Source organism: Antechinus flavipes, chromosome 2, assembly GCF_016432865.1.
Source record: "Antechinus flavipes isolate AdamAnt ecotype Samford, QLD, Australia chromosome 2, AdamAnt_v2, whole genome shotgun sequence".
NCBI lineage: Eukaryota > Metazoa > Chordata > Mammalia > Dasyuromorphia > Dasyuridae > Antechinus > Antechinus flavipes.
Window position 1 is genome coordinate 43,115,236 of NC_067399.1, and position 27,596 is coordinate 43,142,831.

Sequence of the window (27,596 nt, forward strand, 5' to 3'; positions counted from 1 at the left end):
TCCTTGCAGAGAGAAGAATAGATCAAGTAATGATTCCTGCAGGAATGACTGCCTATCTCCAGACCCTTGATATTGCAATAAACAAGCCATTCAAGGACCATTTGCAATGGAAGTCAATGACTACATTGAAAATAGAATGGAAAGAAATCAGCGTGGAAACTTTGTGAAGCCCTGTCTGCAAGAAGTCGTGACTTGGGTGAAGAAGTCATGGGATAAAATTACTGACAGCTGTGTCGCCAAGGCACTACGAGCAGGTTACCTGGACAAGACATGTTCATTTACAGAGAGCTATACTGCTGGACATGACAGATTGGGTCCCCTTCTTCTGAAGGAAATAGAGGCGCAAGACATCCAGGACGGAATTCAGGGTATGGACACTTATGACGATGTTGTTGAAGAAGATGACATGATAATTATTGAATAAAGGTACTTTTTTTGTTCACATTTACCTGTTTATTAAAATTGCTGTCAATGTTCATTAAAATAAGCCCTCTCCTGAAAATAAGCCCTCTGGTGTTTTTCTGTCCAAAAAAAATAGTAAGACAGTATCTTATTATCGGGGAAACACGAAGCTTTGCTTAGTTTTCCAAGGTCCCAAGAGTCCTGGTAAACTATAATCAAATTGTTCAAAGGCAGGCATGCTAAATAAGCAGTCCTGGGGCTTGTTGTACTAAGATCAAGAAATTGCACTTGAGAAAGGTTTTTTGCCCCCAGATGGCAATATATTCCTATAACTAGGTTAGACAAAAGTTGACCACTTAAGATAGCAAATCTTGAATGTCACCAATCCTGGCTATCATAGCAAGATCAATGACTTTTATTAAAACAGCTAAAAGACAGATAGGCATACAAATCTGTGCAACCTTGCATTGCCAGCAAACATAAAGTAATGGTAAAGGTTTTACAGATTTAGTTACTAGGCTTTCCAAATTTAACTCTATGATTTTTATTTACAAAGTTTTAAAGTGCTAAAAATTATAACAGGATTTGAAAAATGTCATCAACTTAATTGCTTTAAATTGAGAGGTAACGTGGAATCTAGTATCTAATGAGAGCTGAATTTATGTTAAGGGAAAGGGGGGAAAAGGGAGAGAGAGAGAGAAGAAAACAATTCCTTAATAATAAATTTGATGAAATGGAAATACACATACACACACTAAAGAAAATAACTTAAAAAATAGAATCGGTCAAATAGAAAAAAAAAAAAAAAAAATCCACCGAACAAAGTAACTCTTAGTACAACTTGTCAAATGCAAAAGGAGGTAAAAAAAAGTTAGCTTAAAAAAATAATTCACTAAAAATTAGAATAGGATAAATGAAGTGAATGACTTTTCACACACATATATACATGAACACATAAATACATATACATCTACAAGATATCAAGAAAGTAAACCATAAAGCATTCAGATTTAAATCTTTGCATATCCCAAAATCAGTATTAAAGGAAGCCATAAATACTCTGCCTTAGGGTACCACCATTTAGAAGATGTTGGGCAGTTCAAAAACCAAGGGAGCCTGAGCACCTTCTTGTCAAAAATAATGAGTTTAAATTGTTCTTTCTTGTTTTCACTTCCTCATCTATAAAATGGGGAAACTACTCTGTTCATTCCCTAGCCATAAGGGTATAAACATCCAGATGGAAAAGAGGATAAAGAGAGAATAGTGTCATGAAAACACATTAAGAGGAAATGATTGTGTCCAGTGCACAAAGACAGAAATCTCAAGAAGACTGAGAAATGCAATTACAAAAGAGAACTTGGAGAGAGATTAAGTGATTTATGTTTGTAGTCTCCAGGATCTTTAAGGTCAAAGCCAAGATTTAAATCCAGGTCCTGAGACAGGTCCTAAATCACACACTGACCACAGCAGGCATTCTGGGAACTTGTTTTTTTTTTTTTTTTTAAATATTTTGATAAACTTATTTCAATATAATTGGCTTCCTTTGTACTCCTATGTATTTTATGTGATACATTTAAAACTTGTATTCTGAGAAAGGGTTCATGCTATTCACAGGGTTTTCTTGGCAGAGATGCTTCAGTGGATGGCCATTGTACACATGAGGAATTCGGGCAAACGCAGTTAAATGGCTTGCCCAGAGTCTCTCAGCTAGGAAATATCTGAGACTGAGCAGGAAGAGGAGTCTTCTTGACTGCAGGTCCAGGGCTCTGTGCATACCATTGATGGCTGACCAAAGAAGTGGCCCTCCAAGTCATGATGCAGTATGAAAGCCAAAATGTTTTCTGGGCCAGATTCTTGTTGTACAGATACAGGAGCAGAACTGTCCACTGGTTTAGTTCTGAAACTTTCAATTCTGATTTCCATGCTACCACTTATTTGTTATGTACTTCATAATATAACTTCCAGGAATGTTCTTATTAATCAATCAAAACATTTATTAACCACTCCATCTATACTAAACATTATACATTAAAAAAGAAGCCAAAGACAGTCCCTGCCCTCAACCAGCTCACAATCTTTTGGGGCACCTACATGCAAAGAAATCTATACAAAGCAAGCCACATGGCAGCCTAAACAAAGTAAATAATTAACAGTGAGAAAGCATCAAAATTGAGAGGGGTTTGTGAAGGTTTCCAATGAAAGGTGGGATTTTAGGTGAGACTGAAGGAAACCAGGGAGATCAGCAGGCAGAGAGGAGGAGGAGAAGAAAGCATGAGGACATTAAGTATCATTAATGATGCATTAAGTATCAATGCATCAGGACTAGAAAGGGGGAGAGGGAACAGGTGATGAAGGGCTTGGCCTTCTTAATCCAGGCTCTCATAAAAGCATTTTCTCCAAAGGTTTTCCCAGGTAGGATGGTATAGTGGAAAGAGCACAGGCTCTTGGGTTGGAAGTCCTCAGCAACACATCTAATGTCTAGGACCATATTGTTCTTTATCACTACATTAAGGCTGATCACATCTAAAGTCTATGGCAAATAAAAGGCTATGATTCCATTTCTGTTTCAGTCACATCCCTGCTGGGAATCAGAATGACAGTGCTGACAATTTACATCAACCTCAGAGTAAACAGTTATGAAAATGTTTCCCTTCATCATGGGACATTTAATTGTTTTTTGATAAAATCAAAAGCATCTTTGAGGTCAGATAATTAGTATTCTGACAGCATTGACAGACCAAGTTTCTCTCATACTTCTGGTTCTGAGTATACTATAATTAAAATAGATAGAAAAATCCAAAACCTGAAAATCAAGCCACAATATTTGTAAATGAAGCTGATTCTCACTCTCATTGTAAAAGCATTTGCTTAAAGGTAACCAAGTTAACAGAATCTGAACTCATTTTCTTTTACCCACAATGCCACAGATTAATCTACAGTATTAATTATTTCTCTGGTAAAGGCCTGGACTCCAATCATTTCTATCTTTAAACTCTTCTCATAAATAAGAATATTAAAAATTAAGGTGCTTAATGAAAAAAAATTCTCTGATTAGTAAGAAAACCCAAAATCTAACAGCATTTTTCCTTTTAAGATAAAGTCTATTTGAGTTTCAGTAAACATGTTCGGGATAGGAAACTCTTGTCTACCTCCCTTTATAATTAACAGAATGAAAGCACAGTAATGTATAAGTTCTATTACAGCCAATATTTCAGCAAACTCTCCCAACTTACTTTATTTCCTCATACACATATATTCATCCTAGAAACTTTTTATTTTATCCTTATCTATAACATCAATCAAAACAGAAAAATAACTCCATAAAAATGAAGTTTGTTTTCGTGAGACTTTTCCCTTCCTTGTATTTACCTTTTAGCTCCTCCCGCTTCCTACCCTAGGCTCTTTCATATCTATATTTCATGTCAAGTATTTCTACAACAAACTGTGCATTTGTATAATCCACATCGGATTGCCTCTTTTCTTAGGGATGGGGAAAGTAAGGAAAGGAGGTAGGAAAAAAAAATTTTTTCCAAGTCAAAAGCTTACAAAAGTGACTACTGAAAACTATCTTTACATGTAATTAGGGGAAAAAAAATATATTAACAAACTTTGTGTGATTTAGAGAAATAAGTTCTGTTACCTTTTCCTTTTTATTCCCCTACTACCTGAATGACTCTGCTCAGTCTCCCCACTCAATCCCATCCTCTAACCACTGGTGACTTACAGGGGCTTCTTTCTTCTATCTACTATTTTACTTGATTTCATTAGCTGCCATGGATTTAATGATCATCTCTCTATGACAGTGATTCTCAAATCTACTACTCCTACCCCAAAATCTCTGCTGAACATCCATCTGTCTCCAACTGTCTTTCAGAGTTCTCAAACTGAAAATCTGGGAGATAACTTAAAATCAATGGGTCCAAAACAGGAATCACTCTTGTCCATCTTGAAAGGACTGTTTTAACATTTTGGAGTCAATTTTATTAATGATATTGGCCTTTAGTTTTCCTCTCATTATATCTTTTCCTGGGTCAGGTATTAGAGACCCTATTTGTCTCAAAAAAGGATTCTGGCAACAATGTTTTCTTTTTTTCTTTTTTTTTTTTGCTGAGGCAATTGGGGTTAAGTGACTTGCCTAAGAAGTATTAAGTGTCTGAGACCAGATTTGAACTCAGGTTGTCCTGACTTTAGGGTTAGTGCTCTATCCATTGCACCATCTAGCTGCCCCTGTTTTCTAAATTTTTGAGAATAAGTTGTATGGATACTAATAAGTATGGATATTGATTGCTTTTTAAAAGTTTGATGATGTATGATGCTTTTGGTATCATGTGCTATTGGTCAGTTTGATAACTACACTATACTGTTTGTATATATTTATAAATCTGTACCAAATTGAAGCTATACATTATACATAATTTTATATGAGGAAGATAAATGTTTGCAATATGGTTACTTTGGGCATTTTAGGGAGTTCTATATAGAGAGCTGAACTTATTTTGAAAAATACAAGGTAAACTCTAATTAATTTTAATAGGGACAGCATCTGAAACTAGCAAATTCATAACTAATGGTTATTCAAAAACACTATTGATGGAAATCTTTTAACTACATGTTACTAATACATTTTTCATGATTTAATAAAAAAAAAAGGTTAAGAGTAAGAAAAAGGAGCTTTTTCTTTTAGTAGCACCTTTAAAACTATCTCTTTCCATTTCTAAGTTTGGATCATTTAGGATATCTTGTGACACTCTGGAAGTTTTATGTTTTTAAGGATACTGTTGTCTTTTGCATTATCAGTTTTGATAGCATATAAATGCACATAATTTGTTTTTTTATTTCTTCTGGTTTTGCTGTGATTTCACTCCGGTCATTTGCTATTTTACTGATTTGATTTCCTGCCTTCTTTTTTAATCAGATTAGCTGAGAGCTTATAAATTTTATTACCTTTTTTGAAAAATTAGAATTTAATTTTATCACTTTGATGGGGCTTTTCTCTATCTCTTCTGTGCTTATTTTAGTTTTCTTGCTGGCTTTCTAATTTTTTAAATGCATGTTTAGTTCATTAATCATATTTTTCTATTTCATTAATGTATACTTTTTAGGGGATATGACGGCTTTAACCCTTGGAATTTAGTATGTTTTTTCATCATTATAATTTCTTTTCACATAATTATTGTTTCTATGACTTGTTATTTGACCCATTCATGATTAAGATATCATTGTCTCCATTTGGATCTGTTTTTTGTTTATGGCCCCTGAATCAATGACTATTTCCTAACAATATGGTCTGTAAATGATGTATAAATTATCTTTTTACACCTATTAAATATATGCTCCAATTCATGGTCAATTTCTGTAAACATGGCGCTGAAAAATACGTTTGTTTTTTTTTAATGCAATAGCTCCATCCCTCCCCCCACCTTTTTCATCTGTTAGGCTTATCCAAAACTGAGAGACAGTAAAGTCTTTTGTTACTATGGTGCTACTATCTATGTCCTCTTGTAGCTCAATTAATATGTTATGTTGACTATGTTGACCGTAATTAGGTTCAGCATAATGTAATTTCCTTGTTTATCTCTTTTAATTTTTGAATGTTTGGTTTTGCTTTGTCATGATAGCATGATGATAATTTGTACTTTTTTGGCTTCGTTTGACAGAATAAGTTTTTTTTCAGTTTTATTTGTGTAAATCTTTGCTTTTAAAATGTTTCTTATAAGAGATTTTAGCTTTGTGTTTTCTTATTGAATCTGAATCTTTTCCTTATTGGTCTGTTTATGTCTCAAGTGAGTTACATTTATATTTTCCTCCATTTATTTCTAATACTGGGTTTTTCTCAAGTTAGAGTTTTGGTTTTTTCCTTCTAAATACAGTACTGTCTCTTCAATTATTTCAGTTCAATCTTTTTTAAAGTGGTCCCATTCCTACCAATTTGTACAAAAATACTTATAGCAGCTCCTTTTATAGTGGCATAGATTTGGATGTCCATCAACTGGGAAATGGTTGAAGAAGTTGTGATAAATGATTGTGATGGAATACTATTGTACTATAAGAAATGATGAGAATGCTTCCAGAAAAACTTGAAGACTTACATGAACTAATGCAAAGTGAAATGAGCAGAAGTAGAACACTGTACATAATAAGAACAATATTGTACAATGATCAATTCTGAATAATGATTCTCAGCAATACAAAAATCCAAGACAATTTTGAAGAACTAATGATGAAAAAGGCTATCCACTTCCAGAAAAATAACTGTGGATAGACTGAAGTGGATTATGTTTTATTTTATTTTTGTTGTGGTGGCTTTCTTGTGTGGGAGGGAACATTTTCTTTCATATCATTTACATGGAAATATACTTTGCATCCCTGCATATGTATAACCTATATCAAATTGTCTACCATTTTAGAGGGGGCAGAGATAGAAAGGGAAGACAATTCAGAAGTAAAAACTTTATTTTTAAATTTTATTTTGTTTAAAAAAAAAAACAGTAAGAAAAAAAAGATTAACAGAAAAGGAATACAAAAAAGAGAATACTGTCATGTGCCCAGCAGAACATTGTTCTTGTTTTCTGCTGCACACCATACCTTTACTCTATTTTCTTGCCTTTTGTCCCTCCTACCCCCAACCAGACTATAATTATGAAAGGATATATTTATGTATACATATATATAGAAACACCTACAAATAGCTCTGCCCCTCTTTGTCTCTCGCCCTCATTTCTCTTCTATCTCTGATGACTCTTTGCCTTAATTCTGCTCCATAACTTGCCTTGCTACTATTTAACCTCCCTCCACCCATGGATCCCTTCTTCCTTGTCTTATTCAACCTCACTCTTTGCTTCCCTTTCCCCCATCTCTCCCCATTTTTCTTTATAGATTTTGCAGGGTGCTATCCCATTCCGGATAATAGGTTTTTAGAACTACAAGCACTCCTCCTCCATCTAATGCCTCTATGTCTATTCTTCTTCCGTACCTCATTTGTATGATATGATTGCCATTTTAACCTTAATTCTGATGTAGTCTTTCTATGCTCTCCCTGAGGCTCAAATTTGTTCTGTTTGTGGGAAATATGGAGAGCTTGAAATTTACCAGCCTACTTCACCACTTTCTCAAAATTCTCCCAAAACTTTTAAAAAACTGTTAAAAATTGCTTTACATATAATTTTACATAAGATGTTTAAAAGTTTAAATTTTAAAAAGGGATTCTATTCCCTTTTGTTGCCCCTTTCCCTTTAGAGTTTTGCTTAATTCTTTTCCTTTTCTGGTTTAATGTGGCTATTTAGTTTTTCCTCTTCTATTTTTCTCCCATGTCAAATAGATTCCCCCCTTTCTCTCCTTTCCTTTAATTGGTCTTATTAATTCCCCCCCCCCACAATTTCATTTGAGTGCCCCTTTCCAGAAAAGGTTTTTCCTCTCTTCAATATCTATCCTCTTTTTCTACTCTGGGCTCTCATTCTCTGATTTATGATCCTTAAAATTATTGAGTTCCTCTTTATTCTTCATGGAATCAAAATTTCTGAAGTATTGCTCTGGGTTTTCCCTTCTAAGTAGTCTCTGCCACTGCCTTCAGATTCCTCCTTTATTGTGTTTCACTCCCCAAATAATGCCAAGTTCTGCAGTTGACAAAAAGAGCTTGGTCCCACTGTAGTGTTCTCTGCAAGTCTCCCCTATCTCTGATATCCCTGATTACAAAGACTACCACCAATCTACATATAATCTTATCCCAGCTACTTCTCTCTCCATTAGTCTCCAACTTCTCTTCCCCGAGTCCATGGCCTCCTATTCCTCCTGGTGCTAACTATCCCCAAAGCACACAGAGCCATCTTTTCAATCACTCAATCTCCCAGACAACGACTAGCACAAGGGCCAGGACACCTCTCTAATCACAAAAACACTGTCACTACCAAAGCAGGGGCTCCCCCTTTTGCCCCTTCATCTTCCTAATCCTTTTCCTATTCCTCTCCACTGCAGGTTCCTGTCTTCCCAAATGTCCAAAGGCCCAACCTTCCCTTTATGATAGAGGCACTTCATTCTCCCTTCTCTCTTTGTTCTTCCTCTTGAGGTCCTGGGAGGATTAGCACTGATTGTCAGGGTTGGCCAGAACCTTTTCGGACAGCTGCTTGACCGCTGGTGTCCCGGACTCACCCACTCTCATCCAGAGCTCCAAGCAGCATGCATAGTGGCCAGAGCCCACGGGCTGAGTTAGGGTCCATCCACCCCAAGCTGTGGAGACTTTCCCAGCAGGATGGGCAGAGGAGAACAATCTGGTCATCCGGACTTTTGCCCTGCCACAGGTCAAGATGTTATCTGTGATGTCATCTATGATGTCACCAGTCCTCTTCAAAAACAAAGGATGAACAGCAGCAAGGCAAGAAGACTCTCTATCCCACCTCCTCCCGCCCATTCACCAGTATTCTGTCCATGATGCTTCTCCACTACTGCCTCCACCTTAGTGTTCCTTTCACCACTGTCTCCTGGTATACCTTCACAAAGAAATCACCTCCTACTCTCCCACTGTGTCTTTGGCTGCTCCATCTGTTTATTGCTCCCACTTTCTGCAGTCTGGGGTTTTGAGGAGTAAATGAAGGCAGGGAAAGTAGATGGCAAAGTGAACCGAGCACCAGCCCAGCAAAAGTAAAAGGAAGGTCTGGGTTTTCTCCCCCCCTTTTTTTCCACTTATGTTTAAACTCAGATTTGCAGGGTAGCACACTAAATCTTATGGTTCACTGATCTTCAGAACAAGTTATTCAGTTAATAACTGCAGTTTTCAGGTAGGTACAAAACAATCTTTTATTATTCAGATTTCCTTTTCTTTGTAATTTTAACTAAATAGGGAGTTCTTTTCTAAGCAATTTATGTTTTCCAATTTACTGACCACAATGTAACTGAGCTCCATAGTATCTGATTCTTTTTTCTCTAGTCTGTTCCTTTAATATGCTTCTCTTAATTTTTTTAAAATCTAAGTTTTGATGACTGCTGCTTTATAATAGACTTTGAGGCCTAAAAGCAATATTCCCCTTCACTGTTAAGATGTTTTCCTTTTCCCCCTTTAGATTTTTAATTTTTACCAGATGAATTTTTGTTCCTATTTCATTATGTTCTGTAAAGTATCCACATGACAATTAGAGTGGTCTAGCATTAAAAATATAAATTAGCTTTGGCAGTATTATCATTTTATTTTATTAGCATGGCCTAATCATGAGCACTGAATATTGCCCCAATTACTTAAGCTATTCTTTATTTCTTTAAGGAGCAACTTACAATTCTATACAATTATTTTGTGTTTTAGTAGGCTGATCCCCAGATATTTAATGCATTCTATAGATATTTGCATAGGGATTACCTTTTCTTTCACTGCCTCCTGGATTTTGTTACTGAATAGAAAAGCTACTAATTTTTGAATTTTTATTTTGTAGGCTGTAACTTTACTTAAAGCTATTATCTGAATTAATATTTTGCTTATTTTCTATGATTTTCTAAGTAAACCACCATAGTATCAGGAAATAGGAATAGTTTGATCTCCTTCTTATCTATCTTTATGCCTTTAATTTCTTGTTCTTATCCCATTGATATTACTAACAAATCCAGAACTATATCAAGTTAATAGTGGCAATAAATAGGAAGCCTTGATTTGCTCCTGTAATTATTTGAAAAGATTTTACTCTATCACCACTAGATACCAATGCATTGTATTGGTGTAGTTATAAAATGATCTAATCATTCTAAAGAGCAATTTGGAATTATGTCCAAAATGGCTATAAAACTCACACCCTTTGATCCAGCAGTGTTTCTACTGGGTCTGTATCCCCAAGAAATCAAAGAAGAGAGGGAAAAGATCCCACATGTACAAAAATGTTGATAACAGCTCTTTTTGTGGTGACAAGGAATTGAAAAATAAGTAAATGCCCTTTGGGGAATGCCTGAATAAAATATGGTATATGAAAACTATGGAATATTATTGTACTATAAAAAATGACGAACAAGCTGATTTTAGAAAGGCCTGGAAAGATTTACATAAATTGATGTTAAGCGAAACAAGCAGAACCAGGAATACATTGTACACAGTAAGAGCAAGATTATGCAATGACCAAATATTAAAGACTTGGTTCTTCTCAGTGGTTCAGTGATCCATGGAAATTCCAATAAACTTGGATGGAAAATGCCATCTGCATCCAGAGGGAAAACTATGGAGACTGAATTGTAAATAAACACATGCTATGTTCATTTTTGTCCCTTCTCTCAACATAATTCATAAGAAAATGTTTTTTTTTTAAATGAATGTACTATATAACCAAAAAAAGATGTTTTTATGTATTGAGGAAATTGCAGAAAATTAAAATAAAAAAAATTAACATCCCCACTAGATAGAATGTGTATTTCACTTTAAAATGCATTTAAGATAATAAAAAAAGATGCCCTTCCATTTATACTTTGTAGGATTTTAAACACAGATCATCTTGTACTTTCTCAGAACCTTTTCCCTCCTCTACTGAAATAATTATGTGATTTTGGATATTTTTGCTTTTAATACGATAATGTTGTTTTTCTAATGCTGAAAATGATAATAATATTTAGTCTACAATTTAGATATCAGAAATTATATTTGCCTCATTGAAAGAACCTATTAAGTTCTTCCTCAATTCTTGAAAATAATTCAAGTATTAGGGCACTAATTTTTGCAGCTGTTGTGATTTCATCTTGTTTCTTTGCTATTCTATTGATCTAATAATCTGCCTGTTTTTTGACAGCCTGGCTATTTCAAAGATTTTATATTAATCTTATTAGTTTTTTCAAAGAACCGATTTTTCGTTTCTACCATTCCTATAGATTTAAATTTTTTCCAGTTTATCTATTTTGCACACTCAATTTATTGATCTTTTTCAGTTCTATTAATATATGATTGTGGGAACATGGTTTTCTTTAGAGACTGCTTTAGTTGCATCTCAGATATTTCAGTATGCCCTTTTATCATCAACAACTCTCCCTGGATGTCTTAATACACATCTTAAGTTTAACATGTCTAAAAATAGATTCATCACCATTTCCCTGCCTCTAAATTTCCCTATTTCTGCTGAGGAGATCTTCCCTCCAATACCCAAATTTCAAAATCTCAGTCACTCTCATGTCTTCATTCTCCTCTAGTACTGGAAAACACAACAAATCTGGTCAATTCTATTTCCACACTTGTCTGTCCATTTCTTACCAACCATACAAGCTTCAGATTCTTACCATTTTTTTGTGAATTATAGTTTTCTTTTGAACTGAACTTTTATGAGGGCCTCCTAAAAGTAGCTCTCATAAAAGTTTAGTTTCACTTTCCTGGCTTTTCCAAACTATCTGATCATGTCATTCCTCTGTTCACAGATCTTTAGTGGCTACCCTACTACCTCTACAACAAGATATAAACTCCTCAATCCTCTAATTAAAATCTGGTTCAGACCTACCTTTTTTTATTTATATTGCTTCTCCTTCTCAGGAAAATACTATTTCTTATTCCCCAAACTTGGATTTCAATTCATGCTTTTTTATCTTTTATCCAGACCATCCTCATGTCTGAAGTGCACTTCCTCCTAAAATTCCTTAGTTTCCTTCAAGCACCAATAAAGATGGCACAAAAATAAAAATTTAATACCATTACCAAAGGTGTCTTTTATAAAAAATCTTTTTCTGATTCTCCTTACAGTTAGCTTCTCTATACCTTTAAATTACTCTGTATTTTATTTAACTCATCTGCCTTCCAATCCACCCAGGAGGTCAACTCCTTACAGCCAATGACTATTTTTCATTTTCTTTTTGAATACCTAGAATCTATTACAGTGCCGTGAACACAGATGGACTACATGCTTGCTAAATTAAAATAAGGCACTTCCTGAAATGTCATTATTAGAAAACTTTAAAAACTTTGAAAAGATATATATAAAACACACACACCTCTCGGCCCTTCCTTACTCCACACTAGGAAAGTCTACCATTTGACACAAATATGTAAAGATATGAAAAATCATATTATGCATACTTTCATTTGTTGTTTTTTCTCTGGAGGTGGATAGCACCTTCCTTCATAAGTCTTTGTAGCTGATCTAAGCATTTGTGATACTCAGAAAAACTGTCAAACTTTCCCTCATTTTTTTCTTTTCAACTTGTTTAAAGACAGGTTAACATGGGTAGTGACAATTTATGGCCATCTGAACAGCTGGCCACAGTCTATTAGAACAGTCGAAGGGAAAAAGTCTTGGACTGTGAACAAAAATTTTAGAAAATTGTTAAACTACATTCCTTATTAATTTTAATTCCTAAACTTGGAAACTCAACTGCATCACTTCCACTTTATATTTAGTCTTTAACAAAAAGATCAAATGAAGCTGAAATGCTAATGCTACAAGATGTAATCTTTAGTTTACTAGCCTTTAAGAGAGATGGAGGGAAAAAAAAATCCAACCATAATTATACTCTCTGGTTCAAAGTTTATGAACTGAACTCATACACTATTCAAGTAATCACAAAATAAAATACCAAATCCAAATGACTTTCTAAATAAACCACAGATTTCCAGTCTAGAAGTGGTCCTAATGCTCACCTTGACCGTCTCCCTTCTATAAACGACACAACAAGTCACTGTTTGATCTTTATTGGAAGCCCAAACTCTCCCTGACAGCTCATTCTAGGTCCAGATAATTCTAATCATTATCTGATTTTTTCCTTATCTGAATTTACCTCCATTGACATTTTGGCAAATTCTATCCACTCCACTCATTTCTGCCTTGTAGGCCCCCCCCCCCCAAAAAAGTGTAATCCCTCTTCTACTTGAGAGCTTTCCAGTTTATCAATTTCCTTTCTAAAATGAGGTGCTTGGACCTTACCACAAAAGTGAAATCAGATGTTTAATGAATAAACAAATGAGTCCCTGGTGTGCATGGGAAAACTAGGTTTCACTACTGACTGTGCCCCCAACTAGCTGGTTAGCATGTACCTAAATTGGGCCAATCTGGTCTACTATCAAGAGAAGAGATTGACCTAGATTATTTCTAGGATTCTCTGTCATTGCCATTTCAAGCTTTATGAACAAAAAGAAATCTTAACTATAGAAGGACACTGTAGGAGTACAACTGTCATTTCTGCTGGCTGCTTAAATGTCCTTAAGCAGAAACAAAGAAAGGCAAAAGGTAGAAGACAAGCAGAACAGCAAGAAAGCATTTCCTTCTAAAGATTATAAAATGAAAGTAGTACATAAAGAAGAGAATTGACAGTGGAGACAGACCTGAAGACTCTTACAAGAGTATTTTGTGGAACTAATCAGCAGAAACAGAATTTGAGGAGGCCGAAGATAGAGAGGAAGAGGTGATGTTCTCTGAACCAGCAAAAGATGAACAATGTAGAAAAATGACTCTAGTCAGTCTCTCAGGCAGAGGAGGGGCTACAGAAGAATGGGAAAAGGGAGAGATCAATTTTGATTAAGGACGGGAGGGGGTCCTACTAAGGAACATTCTCACTGTGAGGAAGAGATACACTGCATAATGAAGAAGGGGACCGTTCAACAGACATCATCCACAGGGATCAGTGGGGAGAGAGAACACTACCTCTGTGGACAACATTCTTCCTCACGAGACGGGAGACCAGGATTCCTGAGGACAACAGGCACCCAGAAGGGTGAGGAAGGACATTCTGTAACAAACAGGAAAAATAACTATTGTGCAAAGGGAAAGGAGCAGAGGCGGACCACATGCTAACTCAGGGAAATTTCTATGAAGAATACTGGTCTTCTTACTATCTTCTATGGTAATTGAATCATCATTATTATCCTCATGTTGGAAATGAGAAGCTAAAATTCAGAGAATTTAGGGCTCAACCCCAGACATCCTGATTCCAAAGTCCTATAGTTGACTGTAGATTCCCCAAATGGATTGAAGGGAATCTCTATTATAGGCTTATGTCAATTATGACATCCTCAAATTTCTTCAGTGTTAGCAAAAAGCATTACAATTTTACTGGTTATAATTAGGACTTTACCAAATCTAAGCAAGACCCTGCTCTCATTCTTTGATCATCATGCACAGCCAATAACACCTGTTTAGAGCCAGTGCAAAAGCTGGCAGAGACCACAAGCAGGGAAGTGGAGAGCACAGAGGAGCCCTCCTTTCCTCTGTAGAGGTGGCAGACCCTCAGAATGCCCATCCTCTACTGCACAGTCCGTTGGCACTAAGCTACAATGAGGCCCTGGAACAGGGTGCTCTATTCCCTAAGTTGGTGCCCCAGCAGTTTCTCCCTGAGGAACCGAGGGCAGAGAAATGAAATAATATTCAAACACCACAACGGAAGAAGAAATTTTCACCTGAGATGCTTCCCTTTTCTGAATCTGAGGCCAGGTTGTTACGGTGCTCTTTCTAGTTTCGGAAATCCTGCATGGGAATATCATGCCCGCTCTGCTGGCTCACAGAAATAGAAATGAGGAATCTATCTTTAGGACTATCACTTAAGTGAAAATTAGCTGCCTGAACAGGCCAAACTTCTATACAAAGTCAAAATGAACTACATTATAATTAGCAATGCTTTTAGGAAAACTAAAAAAACTGTATTAAAATAAACTATCTTTTCTGTCTGAAGCACCTTCACAGCACAGTGCCAGAAAGCTGGGCCTGGAGTCAAAAAGAATTGAATTCAAACCCAGCCTCAGATATTTAAATTGTGTGACTCTGGAAAAGTCACTTCAACCTGTTTGCCTCAGTATACTTTACTATAAAATGGGTGTAATAATTACACCAACCTCCCCAGTTTTGAGAGTCAAATAAAACATCTGTAAAACACTTAGCACAGTGCCCAGCACCCAGTAGGTACTGAATAAATACTTATTCCCTTTTCCCTTCCCCCAACTGGTCAAAATTCCATATTAAAGGCTATATAGAAATAGCTATCAGTATATGCTAACTCAAAGGTTAGGATTACAAAATAGTTCCTAAAAATCATGGAATTTAAGCCTATAATGAGAAATATCTGGTTAACTATAGTGTGAGGACTTTGAATTTACTCCCATGGCTAATTTAATGTCTAATGAAGTTAGTGCCATAGTATACAGGGCTCCAGGTCTGGAGTCAAGAACTCAAATCCAGCCTCAAACACTTCCCAGCTGTGTGACCTGGGCAAATCACTTCCCTCGTTTGCCTCAGTTCCCCCATTGTAAAATGAATCTTTGCCAAGAAAACCTCAAATGGGGTCACAAAGAGTTGGGCAAGACCGAAAATGACTGACCAACCACAGAAAGAAGTAAGAAGATTAACGTGAGGAAGTTTGAAGATCCTGGCACAGAATTTCTATTACTACCTTTCCTGTCGTTTAGTAATTTTTCAGTTGTGTCCAATTCTTTTTGTAACCCCATTTGGGTTCCCCCCCTTGGGGTTCCCATTTGAGGTTTTCTTTCAAAGACATGGGTGTAGTTGGCCATTTTCTTCTCCAGCTCATTTTTCAGATGAGGAAACTGAGACAAACAGAGTTAAGTGACTGGCCCAGAGTCACATAGCTATTGTGATCAGTTCTGAGGCCAAGTTTGAACTCGGGGAGATTCCAGGCCTGGCTCTCTATGTATACACCTGGCTGCCCAAGGATATTCAAATAGACCTGGAGGTCTATTTCAAAGTCTTCCAACTGTTGTTTACAAGATACTTACCTTATAGGCTTACATTCCATAACTATTTTATCCTGTAATGTACTACTTCATATAGATAAATCAAATCAGAAAATGTATGTAAAATGCTCTACAAACCTTAAAAGACAACGTAAAATGCTGCTCTTATCTTAAACACGACTTTGGCAAAGGGGCAGAGAAAAAGAGTTTCAATCTGTAATCAACCAATATAGAGTTTTGCTTCATTTTATGTTTCTTTGAGCAAGTCCTAGAAAACCTGAGTCTTAATTTGCTCACCCTACAAAATAGGGATAAGACTTTTATTATCCAACTCACAAAGCAGTAATGGGGGAGGAGGGGAGAGGAAGTTTTAAAACCATTAAAGGTTTTTCTGAGATCTAAGTTACTATTGCCATTCCTTTGGGTATTTGAAAGAAACTGTAAAGTGCACAGATTACAAATGGATATGCACCAGAGCCAATAATAACACTACCACTGGTCCAGTTACTGCAAAGTCCCTAAAATGAAAATCTAAGCCAGGCAGCAGGCTTGGCAGACTATTTCAGCAGTTAGGATTCATTTTTCAGATAACCATCAACTGATTTCAATAAACCAGCTCAATAACAAGGTCCCAAATCCAAGGTTTTCAACTATTTTTCAAAGGGAGAATTTCAAATATTTAATATTATTAATTAAAATGTTTGTTATCTAAACTTCATTTTTAAAGTTATCTAAAAGCAGATCTTACTCTCTTTAGGCCAGTCATTTCATCACCCTCTTGGCACTCCAGTTTCCCCAACCTCTCCACCAGATTCCTTTCCATGCAAATTTCCCCTTTCTCCATTTGTTCCCTCTCCCATCCCATTTTCATTTATAATCTCTGACTAACCTTTGGGTTGATTGTACTGACAATCCCTGAGCATCTTCAGTCTCCAACGATTACTATACTTTCTTCTCCATCTATATATACTATACTATACATCTCCATCCCTGATTTAGAAAGCCCACTTTACCCCTCCCACCCTGCAATGGTTCTAATCATTCTCCATCCATCTCCCTAATTTCCAAATCTCCTCAATCCAATCTCTCAGGGGTGAAGGGAGTGGAGGGAAGGAAGGGAAAAATTGGAACAGAAGTGATTGCAAGGGTCAATGTTGAAAAATCACTTATGCATATGTTCTGTCAATAAGAAGATAGAATAATTTAAAAAAAAAAAAAAGAAAGGCTGAAAACACAGAGACACCAATTGGGCTGCTATTACGATAACCTAAAAGAGATGGCAGAGATCTAAACAAGGTTATCTGTATTGAGTGCAGAGAGAAACGGATGGATGGAAGGAAATGTTTTAGGAAGTAGAATCCACAAGACTTGTCACATGACTGGATGTAGGGGGAGAGTGGTTTGAGAGTGAAGAATCAAGGACTGATCCTGAGTTGTTGACTGGGAAACTTATAGTAGCTTCAGCAGAAAGAGTAACTTAAAAAAAAGAGAAAAAAATTCTGTTTAAGAACACTGAGTTTGAGATGACCATCAGACAATCAGCAAGAGAAGCAAAGGAGTGGAAAAATGAGGCAGAAGCTCAGGAGAGAATATGGAAATGATCTAACGCTATGGACACTGATGAAGTCACTTAAAGTATAGAGAAACACCAGCACAATCACTAAAAAACAAACAAAAAAAAGTTATGTTTTTTAAAAGGTGTACAAAGCTCTTAAATGTTCTTTCATTTGTTCCTCAGTTGGTGCTATTACTATCCCCATTTTGCAGATAAGGAAACTGAGATTGAGAAAAGTTCAATTACCTGCTGAGCAACAAACCAGATCATCAGGTGAAAACAGGACCTTGCACTCTGCCCACCAACTCACTGAGCTGCCTCTAAGGAACAGGCAAAACCAGCAATTAGGGAAACCTAAATATGTATGGGATGGGTGAAGAGATGAGAAGAAAACTAGAGTTTCTGCTATAAACTACAGCAAGAACCACTACATTAAATACAAAGTTCTACTTAAGTCCCATACTCATTTAATAACTAATGACACACCATGACATGAAGGTAAGGCAAGATTTGGCCAATCCACCGAATAGCTGCTAGTCCAAGTCCAGGGACAATGGACATTTTTGTTGTTCAAGGACCAGCCTCACTAAATTTGGAGGGGCTCTTTTTAAGGATAAAGACTAATTACAAAGTTGAGAGCGATGGCGCAATATGCATTAGCGAAGGAAAACCCAAGGTAATGAAATCAGATACTTGAAGTGTCCAAGAAATGCTTTTAAAATGTTGAACATTCAGGTATTTCTTCATGAATTCTCAAATTCCCAGGAGATTCAAAGCTCTTATACTGCAAAAGGGGATATTTCAAGGGCCCTTAGAATTTCAGTTGATTAACTTTAAAAGGCTGGAACATACAGACACAATGAAGTGATGAAATATTGATTTCACTGCCTCTAGTGTTTATTTCTAGAGCTAGTCAGTTGGATAACATTTTCTGACAGGCTACAACACAAAACCAGTAACATTTTGGGCACGATGTAACACATCTTGGAGAAGCTGAGAAAATGTTTAATGAGAACAATTTATAATTTAGGTATTTTTTTTTTTAAGTATACAACTGCTAATGCCACAATTAATTAAATGTGACAAAAAGGCAAGGTAGATGTTAAATTTGAAGTTAAAAGTCTTATTATTTAAAGAAAAATCCTGTATTTTAATTTATACAATAAGCAAAAAGAATTTAAAATTTTCTAATATTTCTAACATTTCATTAGTTTATCCTCAAATTCCAATTCTTCAAGGAGTCTAAGGATTCACTGCAAACTCTTTGGTTAAAGAAATCTCTCAGCTTCGGATTCATTTAGACAAAAAAGCTTTGCACAGAATACTGGTCTTATTTTTGTCATATTGAGCTCCTAAAACAATCAATTGTCTATTTCAGGTTACCACTTCTCTACACAGCAGGTACTTGGCACTTTTCCCAGTGGTTTAGGATCTGTTTCTTCAGGGTGGCACTTAAGCCTATTTTGGCCTTCTTCCCTGGAAGTCTCCAAGGCTTACAAAATAGTGCTTGCAGGGTATAAATGCCCCAATTGTTTGGCTCCACCCTAAGATGGCCATGCAATATCAATTACCATGGTGATGATTCCTTTATGGACAGCAGGGCCATAGGCATCTCTAATGTGCTCTACTAACATTCAATTTTTCTGCAAAGAAAAGGTTTACCAGGAAGAGAATCTGAAGAATATGAAAACAGTTCCAGTTCGGTGCCAATAATACTCTTCACAGCCTCAAAAAAGTTTTCAGTTTAATAATGGAACCATAATCACAAAGCTGAAAAAGACATTAAAAGATAACCAATTTAATCCCTTAACTTCAGAAATGAGGAAACTGAGGCAGAACCAAGCCCAGTGACTGATTAGCTAGCTCAAATGCCCATCCATCAGGACAAGGACACAAACCATGTCTTTAATAATAAATACTTGATCGCTCCTAAACCAAATTGCTTGTCTATTAAAGGGAAGTCTGTGAAAGGTCATAATAGTTTTATAAGGGATTTGTAGGAGTCAATTTTAACAAAGCCTAATCATGCCAGGCTCAATTATTTATTTATTTATTTATTTATTTATTTTTGCCGACTCTCCGATTCCCCCTCTTCCCTCCTGACATCTAAGAGAAAATGTTCCCACATTTTTCTCACTTGCCCCAAGCTTCCCTACAACTGCCCCATGGTGGAAAAAAAAAATCAATTCTATCACCTCATGCATTCCTTTATTTTCAAAGGCTTTTATACACATGGAAGTGTACATGTTCCCATTGTGCATGCTTTTGTCAATTGTTCCTGCAGTTAACACCTTGAAGCCTGCTTCAGTGCCATTCTACAGAATGTGCCCTTCTTGAAGGTGATAGACACCCTACGAATAAATGACACCATCATTCTCTCCAGCAATCCAGGTTCAAAACCTTGGCAATCCCTGATTCATCCCTCTTTTTTTATCCCTCATATTCTACAGTCTCTAAACCCAGCAGACCTTTCCTCTGTACCTGTTTCCTTTCTCATTCCTCCCCTCCAGGACCTCTGTACTCCTGCACTTCTGGACTTAGGCTTCTCTCTGAACCACTGTGAGGTGCTCTTTAAATGCCATTTAAATTAAAAATAAAAAAATTAAGCAGCTAGATAATTTAGTGGGTAGAGCATTGGGCCTGGAATCAGAAAAAATTGAGTTCAAATGTAGCCTCAAGACACCTGAGCAAGTCATAACACCTGTTTGCTTAATTCGGTGGAGAAGGAAACAACAAACTGCTCTAATATCTTTGCCAAGAACAGATTGATTTACGGGGTCATAATTTGACACAGCTCAACAACAATACAATTTTTGTATATTCCCCCTGCTTAAAAATATTAAATAATATTCTACTATCTATCATCAAAAAACTAAAAGACTGTTTATGAAATCCTATATTACTTTTTTTTGAGGAAGGGGGTTCTAGATTAGTAAATTTTAAAGATATGTTTAATTGTTTTTAAACTTGCGTCAGCAAGTTCTTCTTCATGATTTCATTCACTCAATGAAGGCAACCTTTTCTTGCAACAAAGCACAGCTTAGGAAACAAAACCAACACTGGCCACCGCTAACAACATATCCTCTCCCCACATCCCTTAATATTTGCCTTGACTTCTCTACTGAGAGAAGATGCATCATCTCCCCAACATATCAGGGTAACAACAACCAACACCTGCGCTGGTCAGTTTTGGTATCCAGCAGAGCCGCCTGCCCTAACTATATTATCACTCACCAACTGTTCTGCTCACCTCATTTTGCATCGATACATCTCATTTCTTCCAACTTTTCCCTGAATTCTTTCTTCATAGTCATCAGTTGGTATGAGATAATAGCCTGTCACTGCTTTCATATAGCATTTTGATGCTGGTTCTTTACTACCACTGAAAGTGTTACTACAAATACTTTTCCATCCAGGAGAACTTTCCCTCCCTTTGGAAATATGGCTCATAGAATTATTACTAGATCCAAGAGTACATAGCTGCTGCTGCTGCTGCTGCTTGTTTTTTTTTTTTAAATATATTCCAAATTGTTTTCCATAATGGCAGGGTTATTAATTCACACTTCCACTAAGTATAGGACTTACATTTCTCATGCCTGTCATTACCATCATATTTCTTTATTTCCCCTCAGCTGTCTGTTCAGTTTCTACTCCAGGATCACATGCCTTCCCTATAGTAAACTTATGAGCTGAAATCTCACCATGCTGGAGCCTGCATAGCTTCTTAGGCCCCCTAGAAGCCTTTCTCTTATGCCTGGAAGGCTAGAAGGCAGTAGTGTACTAAACTCTCAAAAGCGTCCTTAATGAAGGGCTCAGAGCTTTCCAGCTAAAATGACAAGTTCTCTGTGTGCTACATTTTTCTTTTTCTTTTTTGTATTCTCAGAGATCAGTCCAGTACCTGGAACATAGCAGGCACTTAATTAATGCTTACTATTACAAAATAATATTTCCTTCTAAAAAAGTTTTCAGGAACTTTAAGAAAGATTTCGCCCAAAATTTGGATGAAATTTGAAAGTACTTGAGAAGGAAGAAAAGAAGGGAAAAAAGAAGGGAGGAAGGAAGAAGTATTAGTAGGACAAGGAAAAAGATACTCAGGTAGGTTCTCTAGCTGTTGGTGAGGAAGGACAGCTACAGAGCACATTTTTGGAGGGGCTGGGCCAGATAACTAGGTCTCTCAAAGAGTATGACTTAGTCAAAAGTGGATAGTGGATAAGAGACGATTAGGCTGAGAGGAACCACCAAATAGTAAGATAACACACCTAGGGGATGACATTCAAGAATCAGAAAGTTCTGCAAACATGCTGGAGAGCATTTGGGGAAGAAAAAAAAAAACCCAGAAGATCCAGAAAAAGAAATGTTACAAATAAAATATGCTACAGACTACCTGTACAGAAAGAGAAAACAGTTGAGCAGTTTGGGAAAGAGAAAGCTGTCCCAGATCTATGGCAGTTAACAATGGAAAATTTCAGTCACTAAACATATGCTGCAGCTGTCCCTCTGCCAAAAGCACAGCAACTCAATTTCTGATTCCTTCCAAGATTGGCTTACCTTAATGATAATTTCATCCTTCAAAAAGAAGGGGAAAAAAAAAACACAACAAGCAGAGAAACAGCCTTTCAGAACTGGATTCTAACAAGGAAGAACAGCTGCTAAACTAGAAATGCTCAAGACCCTTCAGGGGAAGTAATTACTCCATTTTAAAATTTGTGACACACAGGAAAGGAAAATTGGTCATAGTCTGACACATACCTTAGATTTTGGGAGAGTAGATTTCAAAGTGTTCAGTAAAAGGAGAGGTAGCATCCCCTGGACTAAAATTCTACAGGGTAAGTCAGCCCAGGAGGGATAGGAAGCTCTCAAGAATGAAATTCTGAAAACACAAAGAGAAAATATTTCAATGAGGAAGAAAAAGGGAGGGAGGTAGCTAAAGACTCTGATTTATCAAAACTCTATGGCATCAAATTTTCTAAACATTCTCTCCTGTTTCATAATTTTCTTCTTATTTACCATTTGGTTACATTCATCTAACTTTGAAAGAGGCATATTTAAAACACCTTACAATTACTGTCTTAAAATTTAGACCTTTTTGTACTTCTGTAATCTTTGTCTTTAAGTATTACAGTGTTATACCAGGATGTATGTGTGTGTGTGTGTGTGTGTGTGTGTGTGTGTGTCCTGTGTGTAGTATTAATAAAATTTCTTTTTGTTCTAAATTATAACATAGTTTTGCTATTTGTTATTCTAAGAGATGTATGTTTTAAAATTTTCAAATAATCTATCTTAACAGCATCTTGATCTGTTTTATTGATGCCCTGGTCTTTTCATCAGTCATTTCCTAGGCAACCTACTATAGAACCCTTTCTTGTAAAAAAGAAACACTATTAAGTAAAAATATTCAATAGAGACTATCTCTCACTCTCTCTGTGTATACATATATTGTATACTTAATACACATATTATCTATTTTTCTATACATATGTACATCTATATGTTCTATTCTAACCATCTCCTCCTCCTCTGCCATAGGAGTGATGTACATCATCTCTTCTCTAGAACCTTCAATGCTTTTTCCACCACCCAGAGTTTGCCTTCCCTTTAGTTATCTTTTCATTTACAGTAGCTGTTTCTTTAATTCTGTTTATTTCACTTTATTTCAGTTCATACAGATCCATATTTCTATGAATTCTACATTTTCATAATTTCCTAGTACAATAATATTGCAATATTGACATTTTGGAGGTAGCTACTCCCCAATACATGAATACTCAGCTTATTTATAATTCTTTTCTATCAATAAGAGTGCTATAAATATTTGGATAAATTTTGGATCTTTGTTTCTTTTTACTTACAGCACACAAAATCATAAAAAGGATATTAACAGTAAACATATACACCAAAGGGCATAGCATCTAAGTATTCAAAAGAAAATGTTAACAAAATGTAAAAGAGACATCATTTCTCAGTTCTGGACATTTTGATGAAGCTAATTCTCTCCCTTTTCCTTTCTGCTTCCTGGCTTCCTTCAAGTCCAGTTAAAATCTCACTTTCTACAGTCCAAACCCCTTACTTACAATTTCTTCTGTTGATTATCTCTAGTTTATCTTGTAACAAGCTTATTTGAATCTAGCTTTCCCAAATAAAGAGGGATCCTTGAGGGAAGACACTGTCTTTTGTCTTTTTGCATCCCTTACTCTTAGCACACATTCTATAAGACCATGACTGCAAGGTTTTTAAGTCTGCCTTTTTCAAAGTTTAGACAAATGTAACAGAAGAAAAGCATAGAACTAAACAGAATGTCTGAAAACTCTGTGATAGACTTTTGACATACCAGGTTCCTTAATTAACTCCTCTTTTTCTTCTTCAGTTCAATATTTTCTCTTTATATAACCAATATTTTCTGAGCCCTTTCTATTAGTTGGCAGGGAGAAATTGCTACAAGCCTTGGCTCCATGGAAACTGTAGTAACAGAAGCAGAAGCAGCAGGACTGGGCTACCCTGTAAAAGAGGCCTTCCAGAATCCCAAGCATGTCCTTCAGCCACAGCATCCCCTGGACCAACAGGTAATGTCATAAGCCTTCTCTCATTTAAATTTGAGCTCTTAAAGAATTCGAATTGACTTAACACAAGCTAAGTGTTACTCACTGATCACACCTAGTCAGTCATGTCATTAATGTATGGGTCAAAGGACAACACTTTTCTTGCATAATTCCACATTGGAATCCAGAATGGGTTACAATTCTATCAATAATGTAATTAACTTGTTTTTCAGTCATGCTACATTTGGGATTTTCGTGGCAATAGTTGGGGATACTTTGTCATTTCCTTCTCCAGTTTATTTTGCAGATATGCAAATTGAGATAAACAGGGGTTTAAGGGACTTGCCAATGTCTCAGTCCAGATTTGAACTAATGAAGATAGGAATCTTTCTGACTCCACATCCAGCGCTCTATCCAGTATACCACCTAACTGCCCAATATTTAACTTGGTCAATATAAATACTTACTTTCAACTTTCCACCAGCAGTTCCACTTAGTTTGGATTCCATATATTATGCCCCATCCAAGATACCAGATCATCAGGAAACTCACCATCAGGACGTCTCCATTTCATCCATTCGACACCTGAATTCCCTTTGCTTATTCTCCCATCTGACTGAAGAACAGAGCACTAAACTCCCCCAAAGCTTGCCTTTTTAGAGGGCTGGGAACTTCCCAGCTAACTCTCCAGCATCAGGCCTTCATGCTGGGTCCATTTCCCCTTTCTAGTTTCTCTTGATGTAGTTTTCCCCCATGAGATTATAAACTCCTCAAAGTCTAGGTTGTATTTTTTTTTTTAATTTCTGGTTTTTAGTTTCTTTAGGGGTTGTTTTTTTTTTTTTTTAAATCCGCAGAACTAACTTAGCACAGTGCCTGACTATAGTAATAACTTAATGTTTACTGAATTTCAAAAAAGGTCAGAAAAACTGAAATTTGAATCTTGCCTCTGATACTTAACTAGCAACTTGACAACTTCTCTCTCCTCAGTTTCAACAACTGCAAATTGGAATTGAGGACCAATGAGATAAGACAAGTGCTTTACAAACCTTAAACTGTCATAGAATGATAGCTGGTTTGGTTTTTTTTTTTTTTTTTTTTTTGGGGGGGGGGGAAGGTCATATACACAATCCCTATTATAGAATGTTAATTTATTGAGAAAAATTATTTTGCACTTCCATTTGTATCCCTAGCACTTACCATAGTGCTTGGAACATACTAAGTAATTAATACATTTTTTCATTCATTCATTCCCTTTTAAAAATATATACCTGGATGATCTTTTTATTGAGTTCAAATGTAGTATACGAAAAGCATACTATTTCTAGAAAAGTTGAAAACTATCTTTGCATAGATCTGAAAAAAGAAAATATTATTAAAAAAAAAGAGAGAGAAAGAAAAAATGAGCAAAATGCCTGGAGCTACTTAAGGATTTTCCCCAAAACATAGATTTGTCTATCTTGTCTTTCTTGCCCTCTAAAAACTCCAGTGGGCTCCTTATTATTGTCAGAATAAAAGTCCTTTACGTTTACTATTACTATTACTATCAGTCCAAGCAAATTGACTGGCAAACAAATAATACATGACATAAGAACTTTTCCCCCAGAGCAGGTCCCCAGTCCTCAAGTGCCTTCCTACTTCTTTTCTCCATAAGGAAGGAAATGCCTTCCTATTCCTGCCTTTCCTCAAAGCTCAGCTCAGGTGATACTTCCTCCTAGACTATTCTTTGCTAATTCTGCCTAGTTGCTAATGACCCACTAATTTAATTTGTTAATGTACATCTTCAGTATTTATTATATCTGTTTTCACTAATAAAATATAAGTTCCCTAAATTCATTGATTTTAAACATTCATGACTGCATCCAGTACCTAGCAGAATGTCTGCTATATAATATATTGGCTTCTTATGCCAAACAACATAAAATAATTAATTAAAAATAATTAATGCAATTAAGTTTATCTCACCATTTAAAGAAACTCAGAATCCTATTATAAAAAAAAAATGGAGGGGGAGGAGGGGCAGTTAGGTGGCGCAGTGGATATAGCACCAGCCCTGAAGTCCGGAAGACCTGAGTTCAAATTTAGTCTCAGACACGTAACACTAGATCATTGTACACAACAACAAAATTATACAATAATCAATTCTGATGGACGTGGCTCTCTTCAACAATGAGATGATTCAGACCAATTCCAACTGTTCAGTAATGAAGAGAGCCATCTATACCCAGAGAGAGGACTGAGTGTGGGCCACGACAGAATTTTCACTCTTTCTGTTGTGATTTGCTTGCATTTTGTTTCTTTTTTCATTTTTTTCCCTTCTTGATCCGATTTTTCTTGTGCAGCAAGATAACTGTATAAATATGTGTACATATATTAGATTTAACATATATTTTAACATGTTTAACATATATGGGACTATTTGCCATCTAGGAGAGGGAGTGGAGGGAAAGAGGGGAAAATTTGGAACAGAAGGTTTTGCAAGGGTCAATGTTGAAAAATTACCCATGCATATGTTTTGTAAATAAAAAGTTTTAATAAAAAAAATTGGGAAAAAAAAAGCCTAATTCATTCTTGGTGGAATTGTGATAAAGGAAAGAAAGTGAAATTATGCAAATAAACTGATTTTTAAAATTCCATATTCTCTGACCTAGAGATTGCAGCACTAAGCTTATACTCAAGATCATAGACTATATTTATGGCAGCAATTTTTGAGAGAGCAAAGAACAGGAAGCAAAAGAAGATCCCCCCTCCCGGTTTGGGGACTGGCAAAATTAAACTGTGGCACATAAATGCAATGGAATATTACTGTATTATAAGAAATGACTAACATAATGAATCTAGAGAAACATGAGAAGATTTATATGAACTTACTGTAAAATGAAATAAGCAAAACCAATGGGAAATTCACACACACACACAACGAAATAGAACTGAGAAATTACAAAGAACAAGCCTAGTCCCCAAAGAAGAGACAGGAATAATCACCTCCCCAAATGCCTTTGAAAAGGTTACAGTCCACAAATGTGAATTATTATATATGTACTTTTTTAAAATGTTGGGGTTTTTGTAATTCAAAATTCCAATAATTACTCTTCTTCCTCAAAAAAAAAAAAAAAAAAAAAACTACTATAAAGGATAATTATGGAAGAGGTGGAGGCAAAAGGATCAAAGGAAATCTAGGTGGCAAAAACAAAAGAAATCCATAGAAAACTATTTCTTAAAGCTAACTTACTATTTTCTTACTTAATAAATGTTAATTCCTCCCCTCTTCTCACCCCACCCCCACCCTACCCCCCCTGCTTTATTTTGTAATTTTTAAGTACAGGTAAATTCTTCCGAAGACCATCTCCACCTGAACTCCTGAGTTAGAAGAACGGTGTCATGGCTATCACTAACTCCTTGGGTAATCTCTCTGCAAAATAAGGATCCACTAAAAAAATGGATATAAAGTGTTCTGTCAACATTAAGCACAATATATAGTATTTTATTT

The 27,596-nt window shown here is 36.0% G+C and overlaps 1 protein-coding gene and 1 long non-coding RNA gene across 3 annotated transcripts in view; one reads left to right on the top strand and one right to left on the bottom strand.

The window, feature by feature from the left end:
• GLG1 (golgi glycoprotein 1) overlaps positions 1-27,596 on the bottom strand; it is a 136,758-nt gene that overhangs the window by 81,015 nt on the left and 28,147 nt on the right. Inside the window, exon 1 of one of the 2 annotated variants that reach the window (XM_051974642.1) lies at positions 22,323-22,718. The exons of the other annotated variant lie outside the window; for it this stretch is intronic. Within the exon in view, the coding sequence (XP_051830602.1) occupies positions 22,323-22,376 (54 nt within the window). The 5' untranslated portion in view covers positions 22,377-22,718. Of the gene's footprint in view, positions 1-22,322; positions 22,719-27,596 lie in introns of those variants that run through there. 2 annotated transcript variants of the gene reach the window in all.
• On the top strand, positions 1,464-27,579 carry LOC127547677 (uncharacterized). Its single transcript, XR_007950249.1, has 4 exons — positions 1,464-9,173; positions 21,536-21,668; positions 23,989-24,133; positions 27,432-27,579. It is a non-coding gene; the product is annotated as an uncharacterized LOC127547677 (long non-coding RNA).